Source organism: Mytilus trossulus, chromosome 7 (genome assembly GCF_036588685.1).
Source record: "Mytilus trossulus isolate FHL-02 chromosome 7, PNRI_Mtr1.1.1.hap1, whole genome shotgun sequence".
NCBI lineage: Eukaryota > Metazoa > Mollusca > Bivalvia > Mytilida > Mytilidae > Mytilus > Mytilus trossulus.
In genome coordinates, this window is record NC_086379.1 from 31653529 (window position 1) to 31675793 (window position 22265).

Below are 22265 nucleotides of genomic sequence, written 5' to 3' on the forward strand. Positions count from 1 at the left end.
ATTTGCTACCATTTAATCGTTTAATCCCGCTTCAAATGTTTGCACCTGTCCTAAGTAAGGAATCTGATGTACAGTAGTTGTCGTCTGTTTATATAGTTCATACGTGTTTCTCATTTTTATATAGATTAGACCGTTGGTTTTACCGTTTGAAGCCAAGGCTCCGTGTTGAAGGCCTGATAACTGAATTTTTTTTAAATCAAGGTTAGCGTGTATTATTTGTGTTATTAACATCAAGGTTGTATGTGTGGGCAATCTGACATCATCAGCTTACTATGGACCCATCAGAAATAACTGCTGCAATTGACTTTTAACCAGGAAAGTGAACATTTTCAGAACACCGACCATCTCATTGTTCGATCCTAGGGTAAAACATTCGGCCAATTTAAAGTGGGTTCGTGCTGCTTATTCTTTAGTTTTCTATGTTGGGTCATATGTACTATTGTTTGTTTGTTTGTTTGTCTTTTTTCATTTTTTAGCCATGGCGTTGTCAGTTTATTTTCGATTCATGAGTTTGACTGTTCCTCTGGTATTTTTCATCTCTTTTTTATTCAAAGCTGTACCAAACTTTCACGCGTTCTACTGTTTGTAATATATTCGTATAAAATGATTTTCCCAATATTTACATATTTAGTGAAGTCATCGTTTTATCGTCGCCGTCTATAGAAATTGCTTGAATGATATATTGATTCCTACATCCCGCAGACCCTCCACACAAACAAAACTTGTACAAGCCAAATCATGTTTGTATATACTACTTTTATTTTAAGCTCTTCACCTTCATTTGAAAATAAGCCAAGAAGGAAATCTGATGATGAATGTCCCTCGAAGAAGACCGGCATGTGTTCTCAATTCTCCAAACAAATGTGCAGTCTATAAAACCGCTAAACAACTGTTGCTATAAAAAAGACGAAAGTCCATGAAATTCTCATATTCTCATTATGTGGGAGTTAAAATGTATGCCATAGATCATTTTCGTGTTGGGCAACAGCATTTACATACTTGTCAAACTTTTGCACAACATTTCGCTGAATATATCTTAATATAAAAAGAAGATGTTATATAATTGCAAATGGGACAACTTTCCCTAAGTGACAAAATGTCACAGTAATTAACAACTATAGGTCCACATACGGTCTTCAACAATAAGCAACACCTATGCATACTGCATAGTTAGCTATAAATGGACCTTAATGGCAATTGTAATGCAGGTCAAACGAATAAAATAAAAGTCCTAATTTATGTACAATATAATGAACGAGACACAAATATGCAACACAGCAACAAACAACAACCACTGAACAACAGGCTTTTTTACTTGGGACAGGCATACAGAATGTGGCGGGGTTTAACTATATAGATGGCACGAACACATCCCCATAACATGAGACAGTGTTGAAGCAACTCAAAACAAGAACACACTCTACAAAACAAGTAACGAAAAACAACTGTTATAAATAGCAGCAAACAGCAACTTAATTGCAGTTTCATGTAAATAAACTATTGCCATGCTGCTAGCTTAGGTGTATATGAACGGAGAATAGCTATAGAAATGAATTTTAAAATTTGAACTCTGATAGCCTTTGAAAATTCAGTCCATATAGTGACAAATTTTCAGTGTTCACTTCAGAAATGGGAATTAGATCACATTCTGTATTGAAATATGTCGGAGAAATAGCCAAAGACAAGTTTCATTAAAGAAAAACTGAATCTCTACGTAAGCAAATAAAAACTTAGGTCAATATCGCTTAATAACTTATTGATTAATTAGCATGCCATACTTTTTGTATGAGCATCATTCAACGTCAAAGATCCTTCTAATTTAAGTTAAAGGATGTTATGTTAGCAACAAACGAGTGCCAAAACTTTTCACATCTTCTAATAGTCATTCAACATTTTGTAGAAGGATAAAACCTCAGTTATCCACACCAAAAACTTCGTAAGTATGAGGAAGGCGTGGATTTGGTAGATTATGACGGGTATATTTCAGATGAAAAGTCCCTTTTAAAAAATATTTCATTTAAGGACTGCGTTTGACTAGGAACTATTGCAGCGGTTGTGTGTAATGTGTAGTCTTCCTTTATACATTTAGTTATTGTCTCATTTTCAGTTTCAATTTCATTTCTGACAGTAAATAACCAGATTTCTGCTAGATTGGGTTCAGAAATTGAGATAGAACTACTGAACCCTATATTCGATTCTCCCTGTCCTTCAGTCTGTTTCCTTAACGTAATTCCTTGTCCTTAATGTTTTCGTTGACATATTGGTTTGTTTTCCTTTGATTATTATCTTTGACCATTTTGTTTTGAGACAAACATAACTTTATCCTTCTTTCTTATGGTCATGCAGTTTTTGTCAGGTTTATGTTGCTCAATCTTTTAAAAGTTTTCTGTGTAGTGTTACGAGGATTGTTGTGTGTCTGGTGGTCATTTCCCCTTCAGCCTTTAGAGTCATTAATTTATCTTACTTATACTGAATGTTTGTTAAATACCCCCTAAGCATGTTCCCTCCCTTTTCTGTTAATAAATATGGAATACTAATGCAATGGATGTTGTCACTTTTCTTTTGTCCCTTTACAGAATTACTCTTTTGTTTAAGATATGTTATAAACAATATATCTGAACGAGGAGCATGATTTTGAGACTTTGTCATCGATAAGGTGGTGAAATATAATAATGATATATTTTTTTCTTGCCTACACATCGACATGACTCATATTATTATCAAACAAGACAGTTCCATGGATGTTAAATGTATTAGAATGAGAGAATCGCATAATTATCCTGCATTTTCGAGTGCAACCACATAAAATTTATCGTCAAATATTTTGATATTGATTATAGTCGTAGCACATATTCTACTTAAACATATCTGTAAAAATGAACAATGCCAATTATCGCTTCTTTCACGATTTGAAACATGCGAATTTTTTTTCTTCAAAATCTCCAAACCAAAACGACAATAATTATTCTCGAGTGCTGTACGTATATATTTCATAGTATTTTAGGAAACGAATTGTTCAGTTGACACCCTCCCAATATTTTCACATGATAATGCTCCAGTTTTCGAATACATGTTTATAGATTTTGCGTAATTTTCATTTTTAGGTTAATGTGATAGCAAGCAAGAGTTGGATCTGAGTGATTGGAGGGAACGGTAAACTTACAATCAAAGCTCTAAGAAAGTAGATAAGTTGTGTGTGATAATTCAACAGATACAACAGAAAGACTGAAATTCGCCTTTTTTCTGAAATCAACACAGTTAAAATTAATCCTGGTTTAATACCAAGAAAATAATGAAGTATTTCATAGCAACCATTGTACAGATACTCGGTAATTCCCTCTGTTTCACCATCAAGAAATTCAGAGATATTTATTTAAAAATAAGCAAAAGCGAGAATATTTTTTTCTTAAACAGTTTCTGACTGCATGTAATACGTAAATATCGCATATATCTTTTCCGATTTCTTAATGTTTGTCTCTGTTTAAAGTAATCGAAAATGAACGTTAAAAAATGAACTTTTGAAACCTATTTTAATTATTGATTCCCACTTAAGCATATATTTTATAACATTAAAAGCTAAAAAGCGGTTTCTTCGACAAAGAATCAATTAAAACCCATTTTGAGAATTACCCATTAATTTAACGATACTTATTCTTTAGTTAAAATGCAATTTGTTGTCGATTTCATTGGAAATGCATCATCAATATTAAGAAATAAACGCCAATTCTTGATATGGTAATGCGACATTCAACATATAAACACTCTACTAATGGAGGCTTGAACTGGTTGTATTGCAATTAGGATTTATTTCTTCTTCTATTTTCTTGTTGTAATTTTATATGCAAATCCATGGCAAACGGCTCCAGTGTTAAGAAGAAGTCGTATTTCACGGATTGAATTATAACTCTGTTAAGATCAGAATATAAAAAGCGTATAATGTTGTCGGGATTGTAATTCGCAGTGACATAATGTCATACATCAATCCATTTTAGGCTGTTCTTTAGGGTCCGTGTTAAAAGTGATATGGAGTTTAAGTCAGAAAACAATTTAATTAAACAAGAAAACTTAGGGGAAAAGATTCCAATATAATGTAGAAACTAATTTACAAATGGTAAAAGAAAATTCATTACATGCATCATCTGAGAAATACGGCACAATGAACATTATTTAAGGAAACCCGAGAAAAATTTGACAAGATTCTAACGCGTGTCTTCTCTAGAGAAACCACACACAGTTAGAAAAAATAAGCTTGCATCAATATATTTCTACAAAGTTGTGAATAAAAAGGCTTAATCTGTATTGCGGAATTAAAAACCCGTTATCTTCAACCGATATTGAAAGTGAAACTTAATTTTCATTAGATAACATTGATTATGGATGTTGTTTGATGTTTACTTCAGCGTAGTATTGAAACGATACCAAATACAGCTTAAAACAAAGATGTAACGGATTCCTTTAACAGAGATAACTTTTAATTTCCTTAACAACCCAAGGAGAAAGAATTTTTCATTGTCCGTCACTCTGATTCTTGTCAATTACATTGATTAGGAGAAGTCCAATCAGTTTGTAAGCAGGTGCGTCCAGCTCGCCAATACACGTCTATAATTGTAGTGTCAGACTAACAACGACAGTAGAAGATTTAATTGGAAGTCACCTTTTGTGTTCAGTAGGGACAAATATATCTGTAAACGGATTTTCCTCTTTTCTCTAGGACTGTAACCGTCACAATTTGCTTATTATTTGTCAGACTGTTATTAAGGTTTATCACTCAGTAATTTCAGCATTCACAAAGCAAGCGCTAGAGATGTATATGTCTGTGTATAGTTGGAATTGGACTAATTAACGAATCGATAAGAATTGGTCAGCTTTTTATTATTCAGCACATGTTGTGGAAGCATTCACTTGTGAACTGTTGGAATTAACGAACTTAAATCGTACTTGAAAATTATATTTATTATTTCGCTATTCTTGAGCAGATTAATATTATCTATTATTTGAATCGGGTAAATAAAAATGTGATAATCAAGACTAGTTAGTGTCACCGGATCTTCACAAATTATTTTATTAATAAATTCTAAACACGGAATCTTTCACAATGAGTTAAACACATAAATATTTCTTTCGGCTTTAATGGACCTACGTGCATTATAAAAATGTTTATACATTATATAAGTTTAAAAAATCCAATTATTATCTGAAGTTTTTATGTCACAATATCAGTCAATACTGGTGGATTCACCTGCATTTAATGCACTGTGAACCTGAACGCAATATCTTTTTAATAGATTTTCTGTAAGATCAATTAAAAGAACGGTTCAGTTTATCGCTACAAAAAGGTATATCTATAAAACTTCATGCCTGGTCAGGCATGTATAGATATTTAGGATCACACAGATGAAACATCAATCAGTTGACAACATGACACGGTGAACGGCGGAGGTGTTAAACATGCCAATAGGTAGTCCCCCTTCGGATAAATATGTGGTATATACTTTGGATAATAATGAAGATACATCGTGCAGCTCCGGATTAGAAGATGGACAAATAGTGTTCCGTGATCCCGAACATGTGTCTTTGCAAGAAAAGCAAGATTCGAAGAGAAATGGAAACGGTAGAATCCGTTCTGTTTCCTTTGAATCGAGTACGCACTGGGGACAGAGAGGTTCTATGCGAATGAAATGTTGTTGTTTTTGGAATATAATATTAGTTATTGCATTAGTTTCTGTTTCTGTAAACTTTATTATTACACTTGGCGACTATAAAAACTTAAAATCATCATGGGCCAATATAAACAATACTGGTAATCGTGCTGAAGCAACACTGAGTACCGTGTCGCCAACGCCCGCTGACGTGAGACAGGTAAGACAATTAATAAAACATATTAATTGATTTCATTTGTTAATAATTTAAATAAAATATCGTAAGTGTAATGTCAACAACTAACGACATAAAATTGACAACGATTTAATGACAAACGACAAAATTATTCTATTTATAAAAACGAATTGAACATTTACATATTTTTTCCTTTTAAACTGAATACATAATACATATTTACATTCATTTACTCGGGTTAGAGAAATTCGATATTGAGTAAACGTTGGTTGCTTTGTAAATCATTAGAATTTATTACTTTGCGTAATGATGTTTGTCGTATAGTGTAATGTTATTTTTCTTTCATTAAAGCGACACCGGTCGTCCTATTCCTATTTGTCAAATATTCAAATACATATAAAAATGATTAGTGTATGCTGGGAACAGTTTATATGTTCCTGGTGTATGAGCAGTCGAAGTAATTGTTTAACTAATTTCCCCCTAATGCATTTAATAGTTCTTGTAACTACTCTGAATTACTACGAAATGCTTATCATCTAGTATAATCTGAATGATAAATGACTGCTTGAAAGGATAGAAGTGTGTTCAGGAAAAGTTCTTTATCAAGTTAGATGGCAAAAGAGGGAAATCCAATTTATTGAATTTGGACTTCTGAGGAATTCTGTCAGGGATTGAAAAATTCCTTATAAATCATCAAATTGACCCGTTAAATTACTTAAATACAGTTTCATCTCAACTGACAGGCAATGCCAAAGCTCACCATAAATTGTTAAGAGTCTGTACAGAACGATCCAAAGACGCCTCGCGATATCAAAACAGAAAATGTAGAAAAATACGATTTAAATACCCCAAATTACACAAGTTTTATGATTTATAACGATCAGTTTTAAGTTATACGGTTAATTAGTTCTCATTCAAAATTATCTTTTTGGACACAATTAAATATAAATCTAAGTCGTTTACACGACAGTATTATTCTTATCTCAACACGAAATAGACAGAAAATCACGGGTATCTTGCTGTCTGGGGTGTCAGTTTCGTTATCAATTTCATGCTATGTTCTAGTGATTAGTAAAATAAATCTGAAAAATAATTTTTCAATTAGTTGAATAACCAGTTGTAATACGATATGTCATAGCATTGTTATTATAGATTTTCCTGGAATGAACTATAATTTGCATCAGTTCCTGCAAAGAATACTCAAGATTATACAGAACGTGCACGTTCGTTCAGTTCGTTTGTGAACCTAATTATTAACGTGTTACAATAATCATCGTAATACATGTTTGGCTTTAGGCCTTACCATTGTAACTAATGTACCCGTTAGATAAATGACGTCATGTAGGTCATCGAATCATGAGAACTTACTTTTTACTGAGTGACAGCTTGTACATTAATAAACATGGAAAAGACAAATTTATGACGAATTAAAATGTTTTGATTACATAACCACAAAAAGATATCAGTAATCGCTATTGTCCATTTATTTGATTTTTAGACAAAAGCCATGTTTTCTTTTTTTATTGCATGCATGTTTCATGATATGGAACAATATTTTCTTTCATATGGATGCGAAAAAGGTCGGATATAGCAACAAGGGAATTCCACATTACTTGTTCTGTTGAAAACTAGAACGATTATGTTACATCAAGTTTCCGAGAGATAATTGAATGAAATATCATTTATCTAAAAACCTTCGAGTAATAGTAGAATAATCTATTCCAAATTTGTGGTAGCTAAAACGAGTGGGCAAATGAATGAATAGACAAAATAAACATGACATCTCTTTTATCTTTTAATTTTATTTCTAAAATATCCACATTGTAACCGACAATGGACAATACCAATGGGCATCCAGTTGTCATCCAAACGTTGATAAATTGGACGAATTTGCTACTGTTTTACAAAGGAATTTTTGTCTCTTAACGGGACATGATAATTCCTCTCGAAGCCCCTAGCTTTAGAAGTATTATTCGTTGGTTAAATAAAGAATGCAAAAGACGAAAAATCGCATTAAAACGGTGTCATGGCAAACTGTTGATTTTGTTGCTACCTGTTTTTGTTTGTTAATAGCAGTTATTATAAAAAAGAAGACGTGGTAAGATTGTCAATGAGACAACTATCAACAAGAGACCAAAATGACACAGACATTAACAACTATAGGTTATCATACGGCTTTCAACAATGAACAAAGCCCATACCGCATATAGTCAGCTATAAAAGGCCCTGATGATTATTTCTACTACCATTACTAGTTGGCTTGATATATTCTCTTTAATTTCCCGACCTTTACCACGGACAATCCCTCTTGAAGGACCTACCTGTTGTATTTATTGTTAATTTGTTTTCGTTTTAAACATGCATATAATATTTGCCACTGGACGTTAAGCAATCAATACTCAATCATCAACATCTACAATCTTTTCTGCGATTTGAAAAATAATAACACACGTTACAAAAGTCTAAAGTTATGTCAAAATACCAAGTAAACTTGTACTTGATCGAACCTTGAGTGACAGTTAACTAGGACTTGTGTGTGGGATTATAAAGAAGTCACATTATACCTGTCTAGGATATAGACATGGTTGACAATTGATTTCGATATATTCTATTATTATATTACATGTCTTTCTTCCTGTTATATCTTTGAAATTTCGCTGTAAATCTGCCCTTTTTAAGGAAATTTTGCCACTAATATCCTATTAATTCATAACTTGTCAATTCACCAATTCTAGCTTATATATACACAATATATACACAACACCAACTTGAAGAAAAACAACCCTCAGTTTCTATCCGAGATCCCCCTCCATCCATCCATCCATCCTGTCACAGAACACAAGTTCCTTCATGATATAAGTTCCAAAAGGAACAAATATTCTGGAATATTATTTCCACATGACATTGTTTGTAATAAAATTTCTAGTGTAACCTCTGTCAGGCGGAAGAAATATACGTTGACAATCCATCCACAGACACACAAACTGGCTTTTGTTGTACTTTTCTTCAATGACATTCAGCTGTACCTTCGTTTGACTACAAGTAATTATTCTCAACTTGCATTTATATTTCTAGGAACACGTTAACTTTGAAAGATACAAGGTAAACTGTGATGTACCTCTATGTGGTCATAATGGGCATATTATAATATGATTTAGATAAAGCTTTTACTAATACTATTAAAAATTTAACCGGGGTTTGCAGTTTGTGTTTTATCAATGTTACGTCCACACGTTTAAATTCGTTTTGTTTTATTTAAAAGGGGTTATTGCATATTATCTATATTATTCAAATTCAAAAGATATATTCCTTCAGTTTAATGATATATTATAAACGACGATAAGAAGTCCTCGTATTTTCAATGAAATTTTATTGTTCACTTTATTTGCTGTAACTCTCAAATTATTTGCACTTACAAATCTGTCAATGTCTTCAAGAAGAAGACACACCATTGACCATGACAAATTAGCCTCCTTAAATCTTACAAATTTACGATAGACTAATTGTCACTTTGATCATTATCGAACATCTACATGAATCCAGGTGATAAGTCTTCCAGTATTTTATGATAAACAAGATCTTATAGAGTGTTTATTGTGAACTGTTAACTACGGTACTCTTATAGGATAACATGCAAGGCTTTCACCCTAAAGATTCGTATATAGCTTCGTCAACGCATTTAAAACAAATGGTTCTTTTCAATTATGATTATGATATACATTTTGTAAGTGTACCGTGTACCTTAATTGTCATCAATACACCCTTTGTTTTTTGTCTGTCCCAAATTTCAACAGAATGCATTTGCATGTAGCAGCCGTGTCTTTTTCCAAGTATTTGGCCAACTTAATTTCAAGAAAATATTTAATGGATTAAAAATGGCTGAATGTATTACGTCCAGTTGGTAATATGTCAGCCAAATTCAGGGCAAAACTGTTCAAAGGTACCTGAATGATTCTGACTTTGCTTTGTAATACACATAAACACTAAGTCGGAATTACATTTGCATATACAAGGAGCTCAGTCGGGATGAAGACATAAAAGCCAGCGATATATATTATCATGACACCAAGTCTTCTTTGACTCACTCGTATTTGTAGCTTGTTTTGAAAAGACACCGGGGCGAGCAACGGTTCTCATTTTGAATTATTTTGTAACCTTGCCTTTATTCGACATTTTCACTTTACTTAAGGTAATGGAACATGCTTTAGGTAATGGAAAATTGCATCGCACTAAATTATATTTCATTCGTAATCCAAATATTATTGCATGAACATTGTCCCTGATTTAAAACCGAGTTTAAAACAGCCTTCTCGAATACTAGTACCGAAACTTTTTATGTATTATAGATGACTTGGGTGTTATGTGCACAAAAAACCTTAAACTATTCATTTAACACTATTAGAAAAATAAAAGACGTAGTTTAAGAGCATAGAGGCAATTTCGGAAGGCTTTTGCCAAGCACAGTTAAGGCTATCTATTCCTGATGTAGAAAATCCTTAGTATTTCGACCAATTAAAAAAATTGTAAACAGTTGGACTAATATACGAATAGGTGAATATACTATAACTGAAAAATAAATTGAAATAAATTGAAATACGAGATGCTTTTCTACTGCAAGTTCAGTCTTTCTATGAGTAGAAATGAATATATATATAGAAAATTTGACACGAAATTGCATTATCCTCAACTGTAAATGTAAACATTCAAGAACAGCAACGCAAACGTACAAGTAACTTGAGAAAATGTAATTAAATATGATCCATTTTGAAAGAGAAATTTTCACGTCGCAGTGGTTTTTATTGAATGCTGTTTGAAATGTTGGTCATGGAAGCATACATGTATTGAGTTTAGTTGAATATATTTTGCAATTTCAGTATTACCTCTTCATAAGTCACAAAAGATATACCTCCTACCATAATTGATAGCAACCGACGGTTTGTGATTTAAAAGCATTATTTACTATTTAACCAAGCAAACACATGCTGAGGAAGGAGAATATTTCAGGGGACCATTTTCAAGAGGCGATGCATGAGATTCACCTCTTTTTAATCACAATTTGATTTCTCTTGTATTCATAATTAAAAAAAATATATAGATCATAACGTTAAGTAAAAGGCATGACTGAATTAATTTAAATAATTGCATGTATGCTGAAATTTGTCTGGCCAGTATACTTAACTGCATACCTCATTCATAAAAAAAATGGAAAAATAGTTTCGAAAAATCTACGATTTTTTGGAGCAAAATTTCTAGTGTTTCACCACGAGCTTAATGTGAAAACTGAAAATTCATATGAATTAACACATCAATGCTCTGTGTGCAATAAAAATTAATTCTGTAAGTAATGACTTTATTTGTGGTTAAAGTTATTTGTTGAATTACATTTTGTACTACAGTGCGACGGACGTACCCGTAGACGGACGTACGGGCTAACTGACTGAAGGACGGGTACAAACATATATATATATATCTCAGTTAATTTGTAGCGTGAGATATCAAAATATATGACAAGGGAACACCTTGCTTAACAGTGTTGGATTATTGTACTTTCATATAATAAGGTGCTAACCGGTATTTTTTTCAATTCGTTTAGCGTTAAGTATATACGCTAAGTTAATTTAAGAACAGCTCTGTATAGTGATGCTGAAAACAAAATTACCAGGAAAAAAACAAAAAAAAACCAAATCCTCCCAAAAAGAAAAAAATGTCGAGTATATCTAGAATGTAATTTTAGTAGTATATTTGATCACTGTGCCTCCTCTACAATTGTACACCTTACGTATTTAACTTTAAGAATTTTATAATTGGATTGGGAAATCTATTAAAATCACAGGTATGATCCATATCGCCATATGTACTCCCAATGTAAACCAATAACAACTTTATAGAAATGTTTGGATCTCAAATAATTATTATGAATACACTCATTTAATCCATTTATAAAATCTCTTCTGTAATTTAAATTGTATATATACAAAGAAGAAACTAGTGCAAACAATTATAAGATAATGTAAACACTATTAGGGGTATACACCTGTTTATCAATCCAGCTTCTTTCAACATAAAGCTGCTTGAAGATGTTTTGAGTTCGCTGTTTATACAATGGAATGACAAGAACTAAAGCAAATCAGATTGATTTATAACAGAGATGACAGAAAGACGCTCAGAATGGAATATTGTCATGTTCAAGTGTATTACTGTCTCCTTACGTTTGATCAGCTTAATATCTTGGAAACAACTAAACAATATATGCCATGCGATGGAATTTGAATTAGTTAAAAAAAGAGGCTTATATGATTGTCAATTTCTATATAAAGGTTTAACTATGTTCTTAGCAATAGCTTAGTTTGGAATCGTACGACGAAGTTATGATTGATGCATACCTGGTGGAAAACGAAACTGGTCTCATTTCGCTCGTGTTCACATATTCAGCACTATTATTTTCACTCCCAAATTTGTATGACGTATCACGTCGTGAGATTGAGATGTTAAATAAGAAACTACGATATCCTGCCATTATAGTAAATAATGTCACAAAGCCTCTTATTTCTATTATATGCACCCCAAAAAATAAACATCCTTGAGAGGATTTTTGATTCTATGAAGACTCGAACAAAATTAAACTTTTGGCCACAAGCGTACCTGATAAAGATATTCAAGAAACAAACGTTGGTTCACACGGAAATAAATCGCCTCTTATCTTGTTTTATTGAGAAAAAAAAACTTTAGTCTGGTCTTGTGTATGAAAACCCAAGTATTAAATAAGATAACAGGGTCACCCTTTTAATGTCTGGTATATATGAGTCATCTATCATCTAATGTTTTGCCAAAAAATTATAAACATTGAATAGAAAGAACCTATGATGGAGCGCCATCAAAATAAAACTCTGTCATTACTTTAAAGAAACACCCACACTGATTAACCAAGAATCAAAAACAAACATAGATATAGTCAGTGTTAATATTCAAATAAAAAACACTTAAATGTTCATGTGTTCTAGTGTTTACATCTCTATAGCACCATTGCCGTTTTCTGTTTCTTACCAAAAATAAGAGCTGCCATAAAATATCTATATATAATAATTTCTGTATTTTGATAACAAAGTCGTCTGTAATTTCAAATAAAAAACGAAATTCAAACTTGTAAGAAATAGAAATCAAAACTCTGTTAAAATAGATAAAATAAAATGTGGGAATCTTTTTATAACTCATGCCAGCGTAATTAAAATATCACTTTCAAATCATGTTATGCTATGAATTCTCTGAGGGGACACCATTTTTGATATACTGCAATTCAATCTTCGAGCAGTTCATAATGACACATGACAACCTAATATCAATGGATTTATTGAATGAAAAGCTCTTCTATGAGGATGTAACAAAGCATTGTCACAGTGATAAAAAATGTCCGCTCCTGACCCGTATTACAGATTTTCAGACATGCTTCAAATGTTTAATGGAGTTCAATTTAAATCCATCGAGAAAATTTATTTCCACAATCATTGAGTAATTATATTACTACAAGGGAAGCCACGGTAAGAGGCTTTGGTAAAAGGCTTTAACAATTTTTCATTTTTAAAACGCTGATCGATTTTCAACATGAAGATAAAAAAGATTTATTCCCTTGTTTTGAATATTAACTTCATTATTTATAATTATTATCGCTTTTTTGTTTGAAATTTATAAAGCTTATTAATTTTCAATGTTTCATATCCAAGAAAGGAAAACATAATTTTCCATCTTCGCACGAACAAATAATAATGTTATCCATTGAAATGTTACGTTTTGAAAACGTTTTCTTTTTAATTTTGTTTATTTATATCTGAAAATGTATATAATGTTGTAGTTATATGTTATGATATATTCAACTGAACAAGTGTTTGCCTTTAAAAGTAAAATATACATAAAAAAGACAAGTTTAGCCTGGACTAGTAGACAAAATGTAATTACACAACAATCAAAGCATGTTAGGACTACATCAAAATATGTTTTTGCTTTGCTATGGCAATGATTTTTAAATTGATTAATCTTTTGAAAAGGTAATTATTTCATTGCTGTCTCATTTACGTAAACAAAACGCACTAAATAATGCTTTACATTCGTACGTTGGTAGTAACAGTGATTATACTTATTTTTGAATTTATTCATTTGAAATGACAATTTCCCCCACCTAAGCAGCAATATACCAACTTCACCTGCGTATGGGATATACATTTTCGAACTTAATAAGAATTCGAAAAACTGGCAGCTCCTACTCAAACTTTGTAAAACGTCACCAGTGTCTGAGAAGAAAATGGTTGAAACAGGGGATGTCCGTCTCGTCCTTTTTCTAAAAAAAATCATTGGACTTTTTTGATAAATATTCCGTATCAACTTCACAATGAATACAAGATGGCCTTGAAGTATAGATTCTGGGTACTAATAATGGTTATCGTTTCAATAAAGTGTTGAAGCATTCTTTTATTTGTCTTTATGAATATTACTTTTATATTATTATCTTTCTGTTTTAGAGATATGCATTTAACGTGGCTCTGTACCTATACATCTCGTCATTCTTTTATTGTTCTATAAAAAAAAACTTGTGTATTTTTGTCTTTCAATTTTGCTAATGTGCTTTGTCTATATAGATATAAGAAAATGTGGTACGAGTGCCAATGAGACAAATCCATATGCCTTTTTGTGACTCTTTGTTACATATTTCTTTGTTTTTAAAGTGATTTAGATTACAACACAGTGTTGATTGCTGTACCCGTATTATTGACAATTTTGCCTATTATGTCTGTTTGGTTTGTTCACACACCATTTTCAATATAATGGAATTTGACGAGACTGTCATACAAATGAGAGGTTTAGCTGGCTATAAAACCAGGTTCAATCCACAATTTTCTACATAAGAAAATGCCTGTACCAAATCAGAAATATGACAGTTGTTATCGATTCCGTTTGATGTGTTGGAGCTTTGATTTTGCCATTTGATTAGGGACTTTCCAACTCTTCTGTGAGACATCAACACCCTTGCTGAGAGGTATATATGTGTTGCAATTCAGTCTACATTGTTTGCCTTTTTGTCGATCAACTTTAAAACACCTTTTTTAAATGCAATTATTTTTGCATGAAAAAGATTTTCAGTTATAATGTTTTATAAAATGACCTAATATGCATCCATTGAAACTACAGCACCCCGTTCACCATTGGCAGTATAAAGTATCTGTTCTTCATTTTAAAATCATAAACATTCGGTTATTTTTTACTTGCTCTCGTGAGAAGACACTTGCAATATCTATAGTAGCTTGATATTAAGATGAAACGAATTACTTGAGGTTCAATATTAACAAAATTATTGAACCAATTCATGCACGATTTTTTAAAACATCTATTACAAATCCGATGACCATGACGTGTTACTCACAAACAAATATTTCGTTGTTTATTTGTTGATCAAAAACATTGAATACTTATTAAATATTAGGCAAAGACTCAAGAAACACGTGCACAATAATTATTTTTTTTCAACATCTATTAGTTAATTATTCTTTTATAATGGTTGTTAAGCAGGGGCCGTGTCAATGAAAGTATTCTAGGACAAGTCATAAGATAGGTCTTAGGACATTATTTAGGATGGTCTTAGGGCGTGTCTGAGACATGTCTTAGGATGTAAAACAAAGCTATCTTAGGACAGTCCTAACTACAATGGTCCTATGACCATCCTAACACATAGACAATAATAGTGCATTGACTTGACATATCAACGATATAAGGATGAGGCTTAGAAACGGGGAAATGCGAGGCTATGCCGAATCCTTATATCGTTGATATGTCAAGTCAATGCACTATTATTGTCTTTATACTGCAATCTAAAAAAGCATTTTCAATTGTTGTTTAGTGTGTTAATATTATTTATTTGATTTTAATATTGGGGAAAATCCCCCTTTGAAAAGGCCTCATATCACACAGGCGGAGAAATATACACAACGATGAAATGTACATCATTACCTGTTGAAAACCGCTATCAATGGTGAACGAATTCGTTTGTTTGAAAAAAAATATGTAGGGAATTCAATGTCATATGTTTTATTGTATTTCACTATATGTGTAAAGGAAGAAAGGATGACTCTTTTATGGAAAACAATTTATGCAAAATAAAAGTTTTAACGTAATACCAGTAGATGTTATTATACACGATAAATAAATATATATGAATTGCATACGACAACAAAACTAAATAGTCACACAACTTTGTTAAATGAGATATTCGTGCTAGAACTTAATGTTAGTATGTACATTGTTTTGTCTTTGGGTCCACTCAATTGCATTGCATGTATTGAATAAGGATTAAGTAAAAGGAAGTCATTTTTCCCACATTCAAAATAACATTGCACTGTTTGGTTAGGTGCAAAAAATGTTAATCATGTTCATGATAGTATTTTTGAAGCAAAAAGGACAGCCCCATTTATTCTATATAAATGTATAAATGTATGAGTGTAACGATATGACATCGTCAAACATACTTTTGGGAGATTTACTTTGATGTCATTTCACATAGATTTTTGTACAGAAAGCAATTTTAGTTTATAGTAAAGCAATTCACTAATGACTGGTCCGCATTATCTCAATGTATTTAGATATGTTCATCAAGTAAGTTCTAGGACACCAACACACATGTCTTGTTATATGCCTATTATTCCAAAAACTCAAACTAAATACTATAAAAACGCTTTTTTTTTTATATATCTGAAAGTATTTAAAAATATCAAATTTGTCTACAAATTGAAAATAATGCAACACAATTGAATCTTTAACAAATATTGAAAATTTTTGTTTAATTAGTTTATTTTTTATAACATTATACTAGTTTTGTATTGTTTTAGTATTTTTATTGATGAATTTATGACATATTTGTTGTTTTTATTTCGTTTTAGGACAACGTAGCTTTAAGGACTATCATTAGACACCTATTTTTATATCCTAACTTTAGGACCAAATTTAGGACATATCTTATTTTAGGACACCTTCGTTAACCTGACTTAGGACTAAGACGTGTCCTAAAACCATCCTAAGACATGTTCTAGTCCTAGGACAGCTTCGTTGACACGACCCTTTGATGTATTAAAATTTATGTATTATGATTAATAAACACAACACTGTGTCTATCTTTTGATGCACTTTCGTTTATCTTTTCCTCCATTACGGGGAAACCGGTTGTCAAAGTTCTACCAAGTTGTCTCGAAGTCAAGATCATTGCATACGAAAATCTAAGAGTTAGAGTAATGGGAGACAACAATGAAAAAGCAGAACATTTCTAAAGATATCAAAAAGATAATGGATTTTCTTGTACATGAAAGTCCATCAACACGTGTTTTAACGTAAAACTTAGCCATTCAAGTATTCAAAATATATTCATTAAGACAACTGCTTTTTTTTGAATTTGAAGTTTCATAAGACTTTAATATATCTTTATTGCAAAATTACACCCATAAGGGTCAAGCAATACAATCAAACAATAATTTTATACTAATGCTATACAATGAAATACCATGTAATACAATGAAATACAAAAAAATACAGTACAATATATGGAATAATAGAACATTAGAGTTCAATTATAAATGTATGTAAAAATCACCATCATAACCTTGCCTGACTCGGGTCTGACTCCCTCAGTTCTAAAGACTTGTTTTATGAAGACTCCAATATGACAAACAAGTTCAGGGATGGGGTTTATAATGTGTTTAAGTTTATTGAATGCATCAAGATGTTGAAATAATGGTACATAGTCTTTTAGATAAGCAAAAAGATTAGAACGCAAAGATATGTTAATGACACAATACAAAAAGAAATGAAATTCATCATCTAGGACTTTACATTTGTATGTATACACCTGGGGCCGTGTCAATGAAAGTATCATAGGATATGTCCTAAGATAGGTTTTAGGACATTATTTAGGATGGTCTTGGGACGTGTCTGAGACATGTCTTAGGATGTAAAACAAAGCTGTCTTAGGACTGTCCTAACTACAATGGTCCTAGGACCATCCTAACACATTTATTTAATTGAAAATATATGTAGAGATTTGTATGACAAAGATTGAATTGTATTTTAGAACCTATATGTAAAGAGAGGGAGGATGATTGACTCTAATATAGAAAACAATAAACGCAAAATAAAAGTTAAAGTTTTTACGGAATACTAATAAATACGTTATTAAATACGATAAAAGATATAAATGAATTTAATACGAAAACAAAAGTAAATGTTTACAAAACTTTCTGATATTCGTGCTGCAATTTTAGTACATAAACTAGTTTTGTCCTTAGGTCCACTCGATTTCATTACATATATCGAATCGGGATTAGGTAAAAAAAAAGAAGAAAACTTTTCCCCATATTTGAATTATTTAAAATATGTTGCTTATGATGATAGTATTGTTCAGGCTCCAAAAAAGGCAGCACGAAACAATTTAATATAATACAATTAAATCTTTAACATATTTTTTTTATTAATTTTATCTTATGATAGTTTAATATTGTATTAGTATTTTTAGTATTGAGTTTATGCCATATTTATTGTTTTTATTACGTTTTAGGACGATGTAACCTTTAGGACTATCCTAAGACACCTATTTGTATATCCTAACTTTAGGACCAAATTTAGGACATATCTTATTTTAGGAGACGTTCGTTAACCCGACTTAGGACTAAGACGCGTCCTAAGACCATCCTAAGACATGTCTTAGTCCTAGAACAGCTTCGTTGACACGGCCCCGGTTATACATATACTTGTATCGTTACATGCGAATATTTTAACGACATCCAAAATATTCATTACTTGAACTCATCTTATGATTTTTAATTTAAGTATATTATGATTGATATATTGTGTCCAGTGGTGTATATATCTTAAATTATCCGGTTATGGAATTACGAAAGTGAGGTCCACTTTCAAAACAAAGGGTAGACACCATGTATGTTTCTGTCAAGCCGAATTAATGTTTTTTATCGTATTTTTTTTTTAAACTTTCAAAATTTTTCATTGTAGGATATGTAGATTGGCGTTATTCTCTTCTCTTCGTCAACGAAGCTATATCTAGTATCTATCTATATATATAAATGTGTGCCATAAAATACTTCTGATATATTGTCGTATTTAACATTTCATTTGATTTTCATTCTGAGCTTATAAGGCCTAAATGTAATTATTGAAATTGACTCAAAATGATATGTCAAGCCATTTGCATATTTCTGTGGTCTTTGCTTAGCTTATAAGTTATTATAAGGCCAAAATGTTAACTTGGAAATTAGCTTAAAATAAGGTTATGTCAAGCCATTTGCATATTTATATAGTCTTTGCCTGATTGTCTTTTGTAGGTTTGTGAAACTTCTGATTGTATCCACCAAGCAGCGTCGGTCTTATCACGGATGAACACGAACGCAAACCCATGTGAGGTAATTATCTTCGTCACCCAATCAAAACACTTGACCAGTTAATTTAACGTCTACTTCGAAGAAAAATGGTCAGAAAGGAATTCAATAATAAATTGGATATATCACCAGAGTTGTCAACGGTTTAATATCGCGCCTTCGTGCATACAAAGGCCATATATACCAAATTAGATAGGCAGAATTTGTTGTTTGCTATTATTGTTAAGCTGGTCATTTATTGATTAATGTCAAATAAACATTGAATTTGGGGTATTCAATTCCCACGAAAACCTACTGGGGAAAATAAATTATATTCTTAACACGTATTAAGTTTATATTTTCTTTACAATTACACAAAAGTTTCATCCAAATCTTATTTTTGCGTAATCCGAAACCCATTTATGGATTTTGTTGTAGTAATAATAAATGATCACTTCAGTGAATTTCTTGTATTAGAAATTTTAAGGAAGAATTATTTGAAAAGACACTAAGGCCATGTTCAATTTTTTAAATTGTACTTCCTCATTATGTGTTAATAATATAGACTGAATACACACCGATACATTATTTTTATTTTGTAGTAATCTGTTTCTTTTGGCATAGTCTATTTATTTCATTAACAATTCAAATCGAGCTGTCATCATTGCAAACAGAATATTAAGTATGACAACTAACAGCCTTTTAACGCGTTGTGTATTGAAATTTGCATACGTCTTATTTCATAAACGATCTTGTCAAGTGTTATATGGATTTATTTATCAAGTTAATAATTGAAACAGAGTATCTGATTAATAACTTGATTGAAATTCAGTGGTTCGGATAAAATCTTTGAAACCTGCCAATATTTGCAGACATGCAATTTCTTGGGTGCTTGGGTTTTTAGACAAATTCATTATCTTGAAAGTAAAAGCAAGAAAAACTCCTCATATTATGTCAGATGTGAATCCATCAAATAATAATTGTATTAAGTAAAATATTTGGTAATTAATCTACCTTTGCTTTTTGAAATAGGATTTTTACGAATTTGCATGTGGAGGCTTTCTTCACCAATCACATCTGTCATGGGAAAGCCAAAGAGTCCGAGAAGTTCCAGATGTTTTACGGGAGAAGTTCGGATCGTATTTAGAAGGTAAAAGATGCTGTGGTATATACATTTCTGCGAAAAATATATGATTTGAAATGTTGTATAGATTTTTGTAAAACTATCTACGATAAATTGGATAGAATTCTGGTTCTATCTTTAATCATAATTACACTGAACGACGCTACAAACAAAATGCCAGTATTCATTAACCGTAATAAATATAGTTTATCTAGCAATGACTCCGCTTTAAGACTTTTTGGATTGCCAACTAGTTACAGATATTCAAGTCAGGTAATAACAAGAAGTACTGTTAGAAGAGCTTGCACACTGGTACCCCTGACACCACATAGAAGTTTAAGAACATGTTTTGTTATGGTAACCAATGAAATCATTATGAAAAGAATATAAATCATTATATGAAACGGGGAAACTCTTTGGTTTGGTTTGCAAAACCGCGTTATCATTTTGACCGAAACAATAGACAGAGGTGCTGGTTCTGGACGGACGACCCGATCATATTGGTTAAGTAGTTATCAAAGGTACCTGGATTATAATTTAGTACGCCAGACGCGCGTTTCGTCTACATAAGACTCATCAGTGACGCTCATAGTCATATCAAAATATTTATAAAGCCAAACAAGTTAAAAGTTGAAGAGCATTGAGGATCCAAAAGCCCAAAAAGTTGTGCCAAATACGGCTAAGGTAATCTATGCCTGGGATAAGAAAATCCTTAGGTTTTCGGTAAATTCAAAGTTTTGTAAACAGGAAATTTATAAAATGACCACATTAATGATATTCATGTCAAAACCGAAGTGTTGACTACTGGGCTGGTGATACCCTCGGGGACGAAATCCACCAGCAGTGGCATCGACCCAGTGGTGTAAATAGTTATCAAAGGTACCAGGATTATAATTTAGTACGCCAGACGCGGGTTTCGTCTACATTAAGCTGTTGATATGATAAAAGCATCACCAAGTCAACTACTACAAATAGAATCCTAATCCTAAGCTAATTTCTAATCTTTTTGAGCTCTATACATTGTATTCAATGTATCAATATATAATTTTCTTCTTATGGTACAGTCACTAAAACTTGTCAGGCCAGTTTGTTGAATTACGTGTTGAATTTGAGTCCCTCATAGATTTTACTCTATCAACATTTACGATTTTTTAAATATTTTTTTTCAACAAATTTCATATTGTTTTATTGTTTTATAGCATAAAAATCATATGTTAAAACTGAACAAAAGCGAAATAACAATTAATTGACACCAGAATTGATTCTGCATCTGCGCCAAAAGCGCGCATCGCCAACAGAAGACCCAGCAGTGACGCCCAAACCAAACAAAACAAAAAGGCCAAACAAAGCAATAAACCGAAGAGAACCGGGACCAAAATTTCCCACAATTCCCGCCAAATACAGCTAATGCAATTTATTCACAAGACAGTAAAAAGACTCTGCATCTCAAATTTTCAAAGTCTTGTAAACAGTTAATTGGAATATACAATGATGACCATATCAATAATAATTCATGTCAACACAGGAGTGTTGACTACTGGGCTGGTGATACTCTCTGGGAATAAAAACTCCACCAGCAGTGGCATCGACACAATTGTTGTAAATAAACTCATAATAGACACCAGAACTGATTTAACATCTGCACCAGACGCGCGTCTCGCCCACAAAAGACCCATAAGTGTCTGCTAGATTATTGTATGTTAGTTCAGTAGCATAATATTCATGTTTTGTTAGTCTGAAAACAAATTAGCAATAAATGAAATAGGAAAAGAATTCTCAAAGTTGCTCGACCCGGTGAAAGGCGGAAATAGCGCACTGCTACTGGAAAGGTATATTTTAAACGGTGAAGATATTTTTTTTCTCTTAAGAGGATTCCATAATATTTTGTTGCAAAATTCTAAGTACAAAGA

The 22265-nt window shown here is 31.9% G+C and overlaps 1 protein-coding gene across 2 annotated transcripts in view; it reads left to right on the forward strand.

Moving 5' to 3' along the window:
* Positions 1-5175: 5175 nt before the first annotated feature.
* Positions 5176-22265, forward strand: part of LOC134724938 (membrane metallo-endopeptidase-like 1) — a 38490-nt gene continuing 21400 nt past the window's right edge. Inside the window, exons 1-4 of one of the 2 annotated variants that reach the window (XM_063588325.1) lie at positions 5176-5859; positions 8911-8937; positions 19200-19277; positions 20265-20382. In XM_063588325.1, the coding sequence (XP_063444395.1) occupies positions 5449-5859; positions 8911-8937; positions 19200-19277; positions 20265-20382 (634 nt within the window). In that variant the 5' untranslated portion in view covers positions 5176-5448. The remainder of the gene's footprint in view (positions 5860-8910; positions 8938-19199; positions 19278-20264; positions 20383-22265) is intronic. The other variant, XM_063588326.1, reaches the window with a different exon arrangement.